At 37.4% G+C, this 15714-nt stretch overlaps 1 protein-coding gene across 2 annotated transcripts in view; it reads left to right on the forward strand.

Moving 5' to 3' along the window:
• LOC110020728 (GTPase Der) overlaps positions 1 to 15714 on the forward strand; it is a 47717-nt gene that overhangs the window by 7175 nt on the left and 24828 nt on the right. For both annotated transcript variants that reach the window (XM_020718920.1, XM_020718922.1), the window contains exons 7-8: positions 9533 to 9715; positions 9865 to 10026. In XM_020718920.1, coding sequence (XP_020574579.1) covers positions 9533 to 9715; positions 9865 to 10026 — 345 coding nt within the window. The remainder of the gene's footprint in view (positions 1 to 9532; positions 9716 to 9864; positions 10027 to 15714) is intronic.

The raw sequence follows: 15714 nt of genomic DNA on the forward strand, positions 1-15714 counted from the left end.
CTGGATATTCGCAAGGTGGAGATTTTCTCCTAAAGGGCGGGATATTCGCAAGGTGGAGATTTTTCTCCTAAGGGATTGAATATTCGCAAGGTGGAGATTTTCTTCTAAATGGTTGGATATTCGCCAATGTGGAGAATTATTAGGTAAGACTCATAATACCAGAATTTGGAGTCTCTTGGAATGAAGAGAAGTCTCTTGGAATTAAATAGGTGTGTCTCTTGGAATTTAATGGGTTGACATCAGCGTGGGCGCAGCAGAAGCATGGTGGCCCAACCCACATTGGTGCAGATGTAACTCTCAGGTATCTTTTCTCCTAAGGGGCTGGGTATTCGCCAAGGTGGAGATTTGTTATGGTATGACTCATATACCATATAGGGACAGACGCTGGAACGAAGCGGAGCGAAAGAATCTGTCCAAATTGGGAAGTTACGTTATATGGGTTGGGGCTATACAGTACAGGGGTAATTTGGGAATTACATATTGTACTGCAGGGCTTACTCTAGGATTATAAATAGACCTGTTTGTAATCCTAGGTCTTTGAGAGAGCTGGATCGCTGAATTCTATAACCTCTTTTCTGAATATTGAAAGGAATCGCCGCTCTGCTCCCGATGACGTAGGCATCTTTGCCGAACCTCGTTAAATTTCTGTGTTTATCTGGATTTGTGTCGATTACTGTTTTTCTTTGCCCTAATTTTCTCAACAAATATGCTCCGAGCACTCATGATAAACATTATTGACAACAATTTTAATGCACTTCACACTAGTATTGTTCATATGGAGAGGACTGGGCATACTCTAGAAAAGTTGAAGTTCATGAAGTCGATTAATTTTAGAGTATATGATAGAAACTGTGCGGTATTTAGACTTAATTGATGATTTAGACATATAAAGTGTCTTCTTACTCTTCCATAAAATCAAAGATTCACTAATATATACTATCTCGTCCCTGTCTGTCGGTTATTAGGGTACTTGGCCCAATCAGCATCCTTGTATGCCACAAGATGAAGAGAAGAATCGGTCTGAAAGAACAATTCATTTCTAGGCGTCCCACTAAGATGTTGTTGCTTTGATGAATGACAAGTAAGAGTAAATGATGAGAGTTTGCATAAATTAACTATTTTGTTGAACAATGAAATAACTAGTTGAGCAATTGTCAAATAATTCAAGTCGGATCGAAGGAATTTGATACTTTGTATTTACTTCTAAGGGAGTGTTTGTTGGAGAAGTATTTTGGAGGTCTATCAATATAATCAGAACTTGTGTGTATATATTTTGATTTTGGATTATATTAGAGGGATTAGTTTGAAATTTCAACTGTAAGAAGAGCATTAAGATTCTTTACATGAAATATGGCTTGAAGATGTTGCAGACAGGTGATCAGTGTCAAATTTGTCCCAGTAATAATAATAATAATGTCATGAACAACTAGATGTCTTGCAAAGAAATAACGATGACATATAATGGCTTTATATAAAAGATAAATATAGTAAAGTTGACCAAAATTTATGAAATCATGCCTAAGGAGCCTAATTAAATTCATATTGAGATCGATTTAGTTTACATACATATGAAGAAGAGGAAAAGTCAGGTGGAAAATCCATATAAATTTGCTCATTAAGATCATGTAGAAATTCATTTTTAACGTTTTTTTCGGTGAAATGGCCATCCTTTTCAAGCAACATCAAATACAGTCATTCATATTGTGGCTATTTTAGCCACAACAGTAGAAATTTCTTAATAATTGACTTCATATTTTTTTTTACCTCTAAGGATGACCAAAACATGCATTTTATTAATTTTGAGTATCATCACATCAAATCTTGATCGATTAGATATGTTTGAAACCATTTGTGTATGATTGTCCTTGGATAACCAAAACAGCCAGGAATGGGTTTATAAGCTAACATAATGTGAAATCTGTATTAATTTGAAGGATGAGCGATTATTGAAGACTGCATAGGAGTCATGATTGAATTTTAGCTTGCAGGCTTAGGTGGTAGATGAATTTTCATATGCTTAGATTATGGGTTTTGCTTATTAAATGGTAAATTTAGACATTTTCTTTAATACTCAAATTCAGGTCTAATTTGTTCAAGACTAGTATTTAATTAATTAAAACTTGGTGGAACATAATTCTGGTCGGTGGGCTCTAAAACTTTGAAAGCCCCAACCTCCCTTGAAAAATAAAGAAAGATGAAAACGAGAATGAGGATAAGGGAGTATAGCTTGAGGTTCCGAGTTAAATTTTCAGAAGACAAATGAGATAGTAGATAAGACACTACCAACATATTTCACCATCATTTGTCGAGGACTTTAAGATTTGGGGTTTGAGGTTTCTCATAGGCACAAACCTCTATGGTTAGTTGCCCCTCTTGACAATGAGAGCAATTTTGATCAAGGCTATTCGTTAAACACTAAGTGTTCAATCAGTATATAGTAGCAACAAATTTAAATTTAAAATTTATAAATTTGCCACCTTAAGCTTAAGAGTGGATGGTGGGGAAATGATGACGCACTCAATCAAGATCCCATGGTTTTGTCGTCTGGGGTCATTTTAGTTCATGTTCTACTTAGTTAGAGGAGTTGGTTGACCTAACTGACAGAAGAATCCTTGTAAACAGTTGCTTCGTTTAAGGACTATAAATGAGCCGAGCTTGAGCGAGCTCAGGCTTGGCTCATGTTGGGATGTTTCAAAATTAATTTTTTTCGAAATCGAGTCGTGTTCGAAATTGCTCGTGAACACTGTGTTTGTATTCCACTTTATTTACAAAATCTTGTTCGTGTTCGGCTCGAAATTGAATTGCTTAAATTAATTAATGAAATAGATGTAAGGTGTTGGGTTAAAGAATTTGTACCATTCATATGCAATAAAAGACACAAAATTACGTGAGCTATGGTTATTTAAACTTAAATATAAATATGTGTTATATATTATTATATAAATAATATATATAATTTATTTACTTCAAGCTAAAACGAGCCGAGCATGATTGAACAAAGGGTTTTTTCACGCTCTTCTTGTTTATAATTCAATCTTAAAAAAATGTTCATGTTCAACTCGCATAATGAATAATTCGAACACTAGCTATTCGCCAAAAACAAACTTTTTTGATAGCCTTAGATGTGGGATTTACGACTTTACCTTATAGGCGAGGTGACCCGTTTGAGAATGTGCAAAAATTAATATTTTAAATTGAGATTTTGAAAATAGACTTTTTGTAGAATCAAAATAATTGCACAATTTTTAGGTGAATTATATTTCTTAGCATAGATATGTGACTAACCCGCACAACATTCTCATACTCTTAAAATTAGGAAACTTGAGATAAGAGAGAGCACATTTCTAAATATTTAGATTTTATTATTTGCAGTATTTTTTCAAGGGTGGAATGCATATAAACATTTCATTTTGATTCTTAAATTTTTGCCTACCATCTGCTTGCGCATTTTTGTCGTGGATTCAGTAGTGATTTGTGCGATATAAGTTTTGCAGGTATTTCAAGCTATCAAAATCTTGTTTTTATATAATTAAATAATGGGCTAATAAAATATTAAGTTTGGGTTGTAGATGTGGCTTTCACTTCATTTCACCACTACTTTCATTTGATTGCTCATAAATTCTTAAATAGTCGTTGTGTTCAATACGTAGTCTTATTCACTCTCAAAAACAAGCTTTCAAGCTTTATTTATGTTTATAAAGGAGCGACCAAGTGATCTTGTTTGTGATCGTGGGTGAATATTAAGTTCAATAGGTTGCATTTGAGCTCGATGATGAGATATCGAGTCACATATTTCTTATATATGTTTGCTTGTGCCTTAAGTATTTAATTTATTCTATTTTTGCAATTATTTCTTTTTTTTAAATTATTTGTGTTTAACATGTTCTTTTAAGTTTTTTTTTTTTTTTGTGGGTGTTTTTAGTAAAAAATTCTGTAGGCATTCTCCTAACGTCATCCTTGCATGGGGGTTTGTATCGAAAAAGTTGGGCCTCCCCACCATATAAAGAAAAACATATATGAGTGATTTGCACCATGACCTAAATTTCTTCATCTCACCATGCTAAGAATAGCGTGTATGAGGGCGTGCACCTGCACAAAAAACACAATTAATAGGCATTTCCCGGCCACACTAAGAAAAACTTGTATGGGTACTTAAATTTTGACAATTGAACGTCATCCTTCCTATTGTGCTAAGAAAATCGTGTATATGATTATAATCTGCAAATGAACACAAGGAAATGTAAAGCAGAATTTTTTCGTCACACAATGAAATGTGCGTACGGTACTTATTTTTGAATTACCTACTATGTCGTGACATCACATTTGAGTTTCCCCCACCACATCATGAAAAGCTTGTTTAGGATTCCGTTCGATGCACCAAACACGCTGCAATTGGCACTTCAGAGTTTAGGTAGCAACCTTTTTATATCTTCCGATGAGATCGACGAGGCGAGGCACATATTTTGAGGCACATACAAACACTTTTTTTTTGCTCTTCTTTTCTTCTCCTTTTTTTGTTCTCAACTTCAGAGATAAGAAATTAGTGTTGGTGGAGATGGGCTTCTGAGATTGCCCGTCAAGTTGGTTTGGGTTTTGGCTTGCCCCAGGTGAAGGGAAGGAAGTGGTTGGTGAAGGATTCCTCCATGTTTTAGAGAGAGAAAATAGGTGTGTTTGTTTTTTTGGTAATTAAGGGGTAGCTGTAGAGGATGCTGGGGGCAGACGAAGGACGGCAAAAGCTTTTAGGTGAGGGAGGTGCTACTGAAATGGAGTTTGGAGTGGATTCTCTTGGAGGTGGTTGTTTGATAGCAGAATATGAGCATGATTCAATTCACCATTTAACTTAAACCTGCTCAGTTGCAAAAACAACAGCAAATCCTACAGTATCTCAAGTCTAGATTCTTTGTGGCCGCTTGGAGCTGGGAGATTGGATATGGGATAGAGCTCGTTTTGGCATGTGAAGTTAGCTGCCGGTGAGGGAGATGGGAGGCTTGGCTTTCATGACTGCCTGCACTAAGAAGCGGTAGCCGTGATTTGTAGGGCTCGGTGAGTGAAGTATAGGCACTGATGGGCTGTTCGTAGGTGGAGCTGTGTGAGAGAACGAAGAACTCACTGCTTGCGCTTGGGGTGCAGGGGTTTGGGACAGTAGGCTGAGAAGCTGCTGGTTTCAGTTGATGGCGAAGTATACTTCAGGTAAGGAGAATAGATGGGAGATCGGCGAAATGCTGGAGTGGAGGGCTTCAGCTTGACCTATGGAAGCGAGGAGCTGCTGTTCGGGATGGAGATGGTTTCCCCACGGGCTCTGTGGTTTTTGGTTCTTGCATGAGGGAGTGGAGATGCCGGTGAGAGGTAAAGCGATTGGGGAGGGGCAGGCGAAGGCATGGAGGGGGGAGTATTCCATGCATGCTGGGGTCGGAGACTGATGTTTGCATCATGGGAGAGAGGGTGTGTCCTGAGAAATCTTTGGGGAGGGAGAAAAACTGAAAATAATAATGAGGGCAGGAATTTTTTGAAGAAGATTTTTTGTTTCCTTGTTTGTACCATGAGAAAGTGTTAATATGAGAATAATAACAGTTATTTTCTTATTGATGCAAAGATCGACATAAATACTCATGACAAGATCTACAAGTAAAGAAAGAAATAAGAACAGGATCAACAAAAAAAGGAAAAGAATAATAAAGAATCCAAGCTAATAACTCAAAATAAATCGAAATTCATAATGACTAAAACTAGTCATTAATAAATATTCTAATTCTCTTCCTCAAATTGAAGCGTAGATGTCAGTCATGTTCAACTTAGATTTGAAATCATCGAACAGTGGTTGAGGAAGGTTCTTTGTGAGAAAATTTGCTAGCTGACCACTAGATGACACCAACAAAACACAAATTTTCCCGGACTCGAGCTTTTCCTTAGTGAAGTGTCTGTCAATCTCAATATGCTTGGTGCGATCATTTTGGATTGGGTGGCGAGCAATGCTAATGACAGTCTTTTTATCACAGAACAACTGTAGGAGAGTGGAGACTGTCATATGTAATTCATGAAGCATGATGCATAACCAGAGAGCTTCACAAATTCCCAAAGATATTGACCGAAATCCGTCTTCCGCACTGCTGCGAGCAACTACAGAATGCTTTTTGCTTTTCCATGTGATCAAGTTTCCCCATACAAATGATCACTATCTCAAGGTAGATCGCCGATCATTGACGGATTAGACCCAATTCGCGTTTGTGTAAACAACAATAGAATGAGAGGTGTGGAAGGAACAGAACAAACCTGAGCTTGATGCGCCTTTTAAATAGTGAGGAATCCAGTGGACAGCTTGGAGATGATGCTCATAGTGATCATGCATGAATTAACTGACTATCCCAATTGCATATAATATGCGGATTGTGTATGAGTAAGTTAGATGAGTTTCCCTAAAAGATACTAGTAGCAAGTTTTGTTTACAAGAAGTGCATTGGGAACATCAATACTTTTTTTATTGGGATCCATTGGGACAACCACTGATTTGCATAGAAGAAGTTTGTTCTACTTCAAAAGGTTACTCACTTATTTTCGCTGAAACAGACAAATACCCTGAGATGACCGAACAACTTCCATGCCTAAGAAGTCCCAAAGAGATCCCAAGTCCTTCATTTCAAAGGAAGCAACAAGAATGCCTTTCAGAGACTCCCATACTGGTAGATCATTGCCTGTGAGATGCCGAAAGAAGAGAGTGTGATCCGATTGATCATGAATGAATCCATGACCTATCACCACTTTTGTGAATTTTTTGAACCATGCTCGTGGATTGCTTCAATCCATAGAAGGATTTTCATAGTCTACATGATTGCCCCTGGGAGGCAATGAAGTCAAAGCTCAGAGGAAGAGTCATGTATACATCCTTTACAAGAATGCATTCTTGACATCAAGCTGAAATAAGGGCCAATCTAGATTCACTACAAGGGATAAGAGGTCCCAAATGATGTTTAATTTAGCAACTGGAGTAAAATTCTCTTCATATTCAACTATATAGGTCTGTGAGTACCTTTTGGCGACCAATCGTGTCTTGTTGCGTTCAAAGGATTTATTAGATTTAAAGTTGCTGCTAAAAATCCATAGACATCTCACTACTTTCTTGTGATGAAGATGATCATCAATGTCCCAAGTATGGTTTCTATAGGGCATTCATCTCCTCAATGAAGACAACTTTCCAGGCTGGGCCTGCTAAGACAGTCTGAATAGTAGATGGAAGCTGATGGTTGGTCAGGTCCAGAGCAAATGCTCTATAGGTTGGCAATAATTTGCGAAAAAAGATATAGTTTGTCATGACATAGACAGAGCATATCTAATTGCATATCTTACTAGAGAAACTGACTTTCTCATTTAGAGTAAAAGCAGTGCTGGGGATGTCGTCTTTAGGAGATTCAATGTCCAACAAGGGTTTAGCGACCTCGGGAGTAGGTGTATCAGAACGAGTGCGATGAGTGTAGACATGGAGAGTGGGAGGATGAACTGGTGGAACTAAAGGGACAAATAGCTCATTGGTGGTAGGAGAAGTGGGTGGAACCAAAGGAAGAAAGGGTTCCTTAATGGTAGGTGATGTGGGGGGAGGGGACATCGACAGGATTAAGGTAAGAAACAATGTTCAAGAATTCTAGTTCCCTCACTGGAGGTCGAGTTAGGAAAGTACGAAACACTTAGAACTTATTTGTGGTAGGGTCAAGCCATCAATACCCCTTTTGAGTAGCAGAGTATTCGAGGAAAGCACATTTTATAGACCTGAGATCATGACTAAAACTAGCCATTAAAAAATATTCTAATAGAAATGAAATAATTTAATTCATGCCTAATGTCAGGTGCTTATTTTGGAAGTATGTGTAGTTTGCGGTAGGAGATAGGGTGTGTCTAAATTTTTGACTCTTTCGGTAGAATACATTGGCTAAACGTAGGAATGAGAAGCTCTCCCCACTCTACTTTGTTCATTATAAGATTGCTGAGTGGATTAGGGTGGTGGCTTATTGTTTAAAATTGCCGCCTTCGTCGACACTCCATCCAATGTTCCACGTATCGTAGCTGAAACGTGTTGTGGATTATAATGTGTCCTCTTCTTCACTTCCCCCTATTTTCATGGAAGATATGAAAGTTTCCTTGGAGCCACTTGAGTTAAAACAGATTCATTAGGAATCAACAAGTGGGAAAAAAGTGTTGATTATATGGAAATGATTGCCAGATTGTGATGCCAGATGGGATTTATACAATTTGATCCAATAACAGTTCTTCTGTTTCATTTTGAGGACAATGTGCCTTTTTCGGAGGGGAGTAATGTATACAGTGTCGTTTGCCTCGGGCCACACTAAGTTAACGATGAGCTTGCCAAATAATTTGAAGAATTATGTTAGGCGCAGGACTAAAAGTGCAACTTAGTTATCATTGTAGGGCATAAGTAGAGCTTAATATATTTAGGGTTAGGTTATGTGTGATTGTTGTCTTGAATCAGAGAATTAGGGTTAGGATTTGGGAGAGATTACCAACCTCTTGAATTGTAGGTGTTTTATCTATTATTTATTAAGGATTATATTGTTTTGATTTGATACCAGTGATGTCTAATGTATTATTTATGTGAAATTTCTATGGAAATTTGTCTCATTCCCTGTCAGAATTTGGAAGCAAGAATGGCAATTAACGAACGAGATGTGAACAACGGTGCAATGATGAGTGAATGAACGCTGAGATACTTTTGGACCTTCGTAGGAATCCCCAAGGGATCTTAGTCCACTTGTCAATGAATGGCGGAATCTTCATGGATCTTCACAAAACCTTCCAAGGGATCTTCACATGACTTTCAGTTTTATCTTAATGAGGTTTTTGCTAAGTGAAAGACTAGATGCATAAGACGATTTAGACGAATTTGATACTATGAAAAATGGTGCACAATGCTTGCCCTGCTCTAGAGAGTTATAATCATTATATAGGAAAGAATAGGTAATATACAAGACAATCATTGAGTGATTTGCTCAATCAAATTTCTCTTAATGATATAGAAAATAATTATATTCCTAATCTATGATTATTTATAGTTACACTAATTAATTATACTTATTTCTAGCTATATAATTTACAGGTTCTAATTGATATGAAAATAAATTCTTAATTTAATGCAGGAGTATTACGTTGATTAGATAGAGGATAATATTTTTTATGTCAAGTTTTTTCTAGACTTCTCAATTAGTAGGAGACTTGTCTGAGGAACGATGCCAATATTTCAAATTTTCTTTGACTTTATAGAGAATATTTCAGACTTTTGCTTCTAACCATTGTTTTGCGTTGAAATATTAACCTCATCATGAAGATGCTTAAAATGAGTATGGGAGTTTCCATTGCCAGTTTGAGAATTTTTATTAATGTGCAATGAGAGATGTTGCAGAAGATCATTGTTATCACAGTTAAAATCAACATGTTATTTATGAACTTTTTATTTTGTTCATTCATTAGTACTGATTTTTATGTCTCCATTTGTTATAAAATTTGGTTCCAATAAACGAATTTCCTGTAGGCTTTTGAGATCAGTGAAGGGGAAAGCAGTTATGTTCCTTCTATTGCCATTGTGGGTCGACCAAATGTCGGGAAAAGTAGTATTTTGAACTCTTTAGTTGGTGAGGACAGAACTATTGTCAGCCCAATCAGTGGAACCACCCGTGATGCTATTGATACTGAATTTACTGGACCGGATGGACAGGTCAGCTTTCTACTTCTTATTAGGATATTTAAGAGGGATAGAAAATTATGAGACATCACAGAACTTTTTGTTACATTTTTCTTCTCATGTTTCTCTTTAGATAGTGTTAATTTATTGGGATTAATGTCAGGCAACTTTTTTTTCCCCAGAAATATAGACTTATTGATACGGCTGGAATTCGACGGAGAGCAGCAGTTGCTTCAGGTGGTAGCACGACTGAGGCATTATCTGTGAATCGGGCATTTCGGGCCATTCGTCGTTCAGATGTGGTTGCACTTGTTATTGAAGCAATGTCTTGTATAACAGAGCAGGTAATTTGAAGCTCCCTCTTTTTCCCACCATGGGGAAATATGACAACCTGAAAAATTAGGGCAAATATATTTCTTATTTTAATAATTCAAACAACTCAATGAGAATACAAAGATAAGCACCTGCGATTCGAGAGGTAGACGATCTTTCCTAATTTCTACAATTCAAGAGGTAGGAAATCTCTCTCAAAATGTAAACCTAAAACTCACAACTCAATCTCATGCATAAATCTAACCCTAGACATAACAAACATATTTTTACCCAATAATAATAATAAGAAAAGATTGTCCTTAGGTTAGACACTCATTGAATAATACTTCTCCCCAAATGACACCTTGTCCTCAAGTTGGGAAAAAATGAGAGCGTTCCTTCTCCTCCACAGTTGTCTCTATTTCTTCATTATCTATTTCCTCGTCCTGCACTATGAGAACTAGTAATCTTCGATCTTTGTAATGGTGTCTTGGAGTAAACTTCTCATGGTTGTTGTGCTGTTTGCCGCTGGATTCTGGTTGCTGCTTGCTAGAGCGACGAACGGTTGGATGGTTGGGAAGGATCACACTCTGATGAATGCTTCAAAATTCTTGCGACTCATCTGTTTGCTCAAGAAGGAGCTTTTTGTGGCTGGGAGGTGGCTGTTACCTGCGGATGCTCTTGTGCAAGACATTAGAGAAAGGAAGCCTGTAGGGAGAAGCCGGGAAATGTTCAGAAGTCTGTAGGGAGGAACACCTGGAAGCCTACAGGGAGAAGCATGGAGGGAGCCGCTTGCAAGGAGAGGATCTAGCAAAGGGCCTGCAAGGACTAGTGGCTGCTGAAAGAGCTAGAGTTTGTTTCCATGCTCTAATACCATGCAGAAAGACTTGAGAGAGAATTCTCATAATTCTTATTATTCAATCTTCAATTCTAAGGTTATATATATAGGTAAACTGGTCCCTCCTAATTTACAATATTAGCAAATATATCTAGCCTAAAAATGGAAAGGAAATAATTCTAAAATAAACATAGATATAAAGAGAATAAAACTAATCAGGAGTTTCTCAAATTCAATTCAATTCAATTAATAGGGAGATCGATCCTCTCTGTGGAAGTATATTGCTGATGAGACTAGTAAGCTTGTCACCGACCATATAGATATACAACTTGACCTGCGATTTGTGGATGAGCAAAGAATCATAGATCATGATATGGAGCGGCTTAAGAATAGAGAGATTCATTTTGTTTGTGTATTATGGAAGCATGGAACTGAAAGAGATGCTTCATGGGAGAAAGAATAAGAAATGCAAAAAGTTATTCACATCTTTTTAATTAAGGTTTGGAAGATATTCTTTTACTATAAATTTTGAGGATGAAATTTTTATAAAAGGAGATTGTGTTGTGAGTTATATACCAGTTGTTGTGATATATATATATAGAAATAAAATAAGAGAACGATCAACGATGAAGCGAAAAATAGAACGAGAGTTTCACACCAGAAAAGAACAGTAACACAGCGGAACACACAGATTTACGTGGTTCAACAAACTGCCTACGTCCACGGAGTTGCAGAGGATTTTACTACTTAAGAAATTTACACCAGTCAATCGTCTTGACTTACAAGAAGAATCTCTCACTTTATTGCTCTCTCTTCTTCTCTCTCTATTCTTCTCTCTTTACACCGAGATACACCGAAGAAGATAAACTTACAGGAGAAATCAACTCATTTTCTTTTCTGTCACAAGCCACCAAGAAGAAACAAAAAGAACAATCTTCTTTTTTTTTTCTTTCTTCTTCTGCTGCAAGAAACTGCTGCTTACACTTTCCTTCCTCTATCCCGAGGAAGCCTGAAGAAGAACACCAAAAACTGTGACTTCTATGAAGGAGAACCGTGCTATCTTAATTTTCTTCCTCTTCTGTTCACAACTTAAAAAAGGTGAGGGGCGACGTCATTTCGCGAATCGTAGGTGGGAGCAGTTCGCGTAACCGTAAGGTAGCGGTCGCGACCTCTCGCGATCGAAAGAGCGGGAGTGAGAAGCGTCTATTCGCGAGTTAGCTTCGCGTGAGCGCGAGAGTAGACGGAAGGGATCGGGCTCCAGTTAACAAATCTCCCACTTGGAGACTAATATACAAGCTACAACGTCTTCTTCCTTGATCAAAATAAAATATGTTGAGATTTTCATACCTATTTTACACTGATTTTGATGATATTACACTTTAAAGAAAGATATTTTTGATGTTTTGTTGCAGGTATGTTGAATTATGATCATTAGAGCAAAAATATGCAAAAAAGAGCGAATTTGAAGCAAAAAAACCAAATATGAAGATATGATCTTGGGCGTCGACGGCGAGGTCGACACCGCCGACGATGAGTTTTTCCCGAGAGTCCAGAATTAAAAATTCTAGAAGGCCACCGACGACGCCATCGAGGCCCCTGATGGCGAGCACGTCTGTTCTCTCAACAGATGCATTGAATGTGGACAATTTTTGAAGGGCTTGGGCAACTCTTGAAAACTCTTCTATAACATTAAAAGAAACATTTGGAAGCCGAAAAAGGGAGTCCGCTGAGTCTTTGTTGTTTGTGGTGCCCATTAGAGTGTAGAGAGTGATTAGTATTGTGAGGAATTCTTCGAGAGGTTGTAAAAGTGGAAGAAAAGCGAGAGATTTCTTCCTCCTTGCCGCTTCGAAGGAGAATTCTGTGTGCTGTAAAGAAAGGAAGAGATTCAGAGGAACTTCGAGGAGTTTGTTTGGGAAGGAATTAGAGATAAGTTGTATTTATTTATTGAAGTTTGTATGACTTTGCTTTTATATATAAATTTCAAATTTTGTCGTATCTTCTCCATGAGTTCTGAGTAGTTTTCTTTATCTTTCTCCTTGTCTTGAGATTTTGTGAAATGATGATTTGAATTGGTTGTGCCATGAGAATGTTAAAGAAGTTGTGATGATTTTTTCACTTCAATCTTAATTTACTTTCAATCTGGCCAATTGATTTGTTAAAATATGTTGAGTTTTACAACTAAAGTGAAGATTATATCCAAGATTTAGGGAGGTCAAAGTCCTTGAAAGTTGGGTGCAAATAAATAGGAAAATAAAAATTATCGGGCGTAAAATTGGAGATTTTAGAGTGACAGACTAAAATTCTCAATTCGGTCATATCGTTTGGGTGCTGAAGTTTAGATGTTAGCCCTCAGGTGAGAGGAACGTGGGAGCTCCGAAGTGAGAGCCGGTATTCTCCCAGCCTAGCCGCAGATTCAGTAAGCAAACATAGGATTAGTCAATGTTCTATATGCCTGGTCCAAAGGGTAAAAAATATGTATGCTTCTATTTGGCACAATACAATTTGAACTGATTCAATTTATCCTTTCACTTAAATTTCTTGATAAAGAGAAGGATGTTTTCTTATATATTGAACTTCACATTAGAAACTTTATTAGTAAAATTAGTTAAATAAGAGTTTATTAAAATTACATTTTTATTTTAATTGCCTATTAGTGACAAATATGCAATTTGAACTATATTATTATGATTAAGTATTGTTTTTTTAAATTTTAGTTCGTAACCTCTAATATTACTTGAGCGATACAGATACTTGCGTTGATAAGTGTGACTTTGCAATTATTGAATATTTTATACACATCTTTATCAAATCTATAATCGTTGTCAAGTTTTTGGCGCCTTTGCCGGAGATTTAAATCTTCTAGCAGCAATATTAAATTCTTGTATTTTTAAGCATATATAAAGTCGTTGTCATTCCTCAAATTGATATCCTCCACTGGCGGCGTCGACTTTTACTTCAAACATGAATCCTCCACCTCTGCAACTCAAAACCTCTGTCTTCACACCAGAAAACCAACTGAAGTTGTGCACAACTTCAGTTTCTCAAGAGTAATACCCTCAGTCAACATATCAGCAATGTCCACATAGCCTTGCATCTCCAAGCTATTTCCTAGATTACTCTTGTCTCTGCTTATAACTCCCACTGCATGAACAATATTCTGCCTCAGTTGAAAGCCTTTTTCAACAAGTTTAGCCTTGTACCTTTTACTACCATCAAACTCAGTCTTCACCCGGTATAACCACTTGTTGTGTAATGCCTTCTTCTCTGGTAGAAGTTCTGCCAGCTCCCACTTGTTCGAAATTTCATATTTCAAGATTTCTTCATAGCTTTGTGGTTCTCCACTATCTGTTTGTGAAACAATAAGAATGGGTGCTCCGGACCTACTCTCCTCTTTACTTCCATCATCAACAGAACTATGAACTGTCAGTAATAGTGCATTCTGTACTTCTTCAGATACCACATTTGCGCTATTATTCTCCATATTCTTGGGATTCCTGCAGTTCTTCTTTATGTGGTCAGCCTTGCCACAATTCCAGCAGATTGCCTGCTGACTAAATTTTGATTTTGATCTCCCTCTATTTGAGTTCCTGTCCTGTGATCTCTCTCTGAAATCAACATTCAGTGCCGAACTCGAACCTGAGATCTCGCCAGAACCTTTTTTGCGCACCTCTTCAGCCAAAATCAAATCACGAATATCATCACATTTCAGTTTAATTTACCTGCAAAACTGCTAACTATCATCCTCATGGCTTCCCAACTATTGGACAACGATGACAACAATATCAGCGTACGTATCTCATCATCAAAATCAATTTCAACAAATGACAATTGATTCATGATAATATTGAAATCATTCAGGTGTTGAACAACAGAAATACCTTCCAACATCTTCAAGTTGAATAACTTCTTCATCAAGTACACCTTGTTATTCACCATGACTTTTCATACAGATCTGATAAGACTGTCATGAGATCTGCAGTCGTCTTTCCTTGATGACGTTGTGTGCAACGAATCTCGATAGGGTCCATCGAATAACCCCCAAAACTTGTTGATCCAACAAATTCCATTCAACCTCATTCATTCTTTCAGGTCTTTTCCTCAATAATAAAAGATGAAGTTTCTTCTCATAGAGGTAGTTCTCTATTTGCATCCTCTAGTAACCAAAATCTGTGTCATCAAACTTCTCGATCACTAAAACCTTCACTTTATTTGCAGTCATCATTCTTTCTTCAGATCCAAAACCACGCTCTGATACCAGTTGTTGTGGTATATATATAGAAATAAAATAGGAGAACGATCAATGACGAAGCAAAAAATAGAATGAGAATTTCACACCAGAAAAGAATAGTAACATAGTGGAACACACAGATTTACGTGGTTCGGCAAATTGTCAATGTCCACGGAGCTGCAGAGGATTTTACTACTTGAGGAATTTACACTAGTCGATTGTCTCGACTTACAAGATGAATCTCTCACTTCGTTGCTCTCTGTTCTTCTCTCTCTACACTGAGATACATCGAAGAAACTCTACACTGAGATACACCGAAGAAGACTAACTTACAAAAGAAATAAACCCAATTTCTCTTCTGCCACAAACCACTAAGAAGAATCCAAGGGAGAACAATATTATTCTTCTTCTTTCTTTTTTCCTTCTGCCGCAAGAAACTACTACTTGCACTTTCCTCCCTTTATCCTGAGGAAGCCTGAAGAAGAACACAAAAAATCGTGAGTTCTATGAAGGAGAACCGTGCTCTCTTAATTTTCTTCCACTTCTGGTCGCAACTTAAAAGAGGTGAGGGGCGGCGTCGTTTCGTGAATCGTAGGTGGGAGCAGTTCGCGTAACCGTAAGGTCGCGGCGAAACCTTTCGCGATGGGAGGAGAG

The sequence above is a fragment of the Phalaenopsis equestris genome, unplaced genomic scaffold (genome assembly GCF_001263595.1).
Source record: "Phalaenopsis equestris unplaced genomic scaffold, ASM126359v1 Scaffold000107, whole genome shotgun sequence".
Taxonomy (NCBI): domain Eukaryota; kingdom Viridiplantae; phylum Streptophyta; class Magnoliopsida; order Asparagales; family Orchidaceae; genus Phalaenopsis; species Phalaenopsis equestris.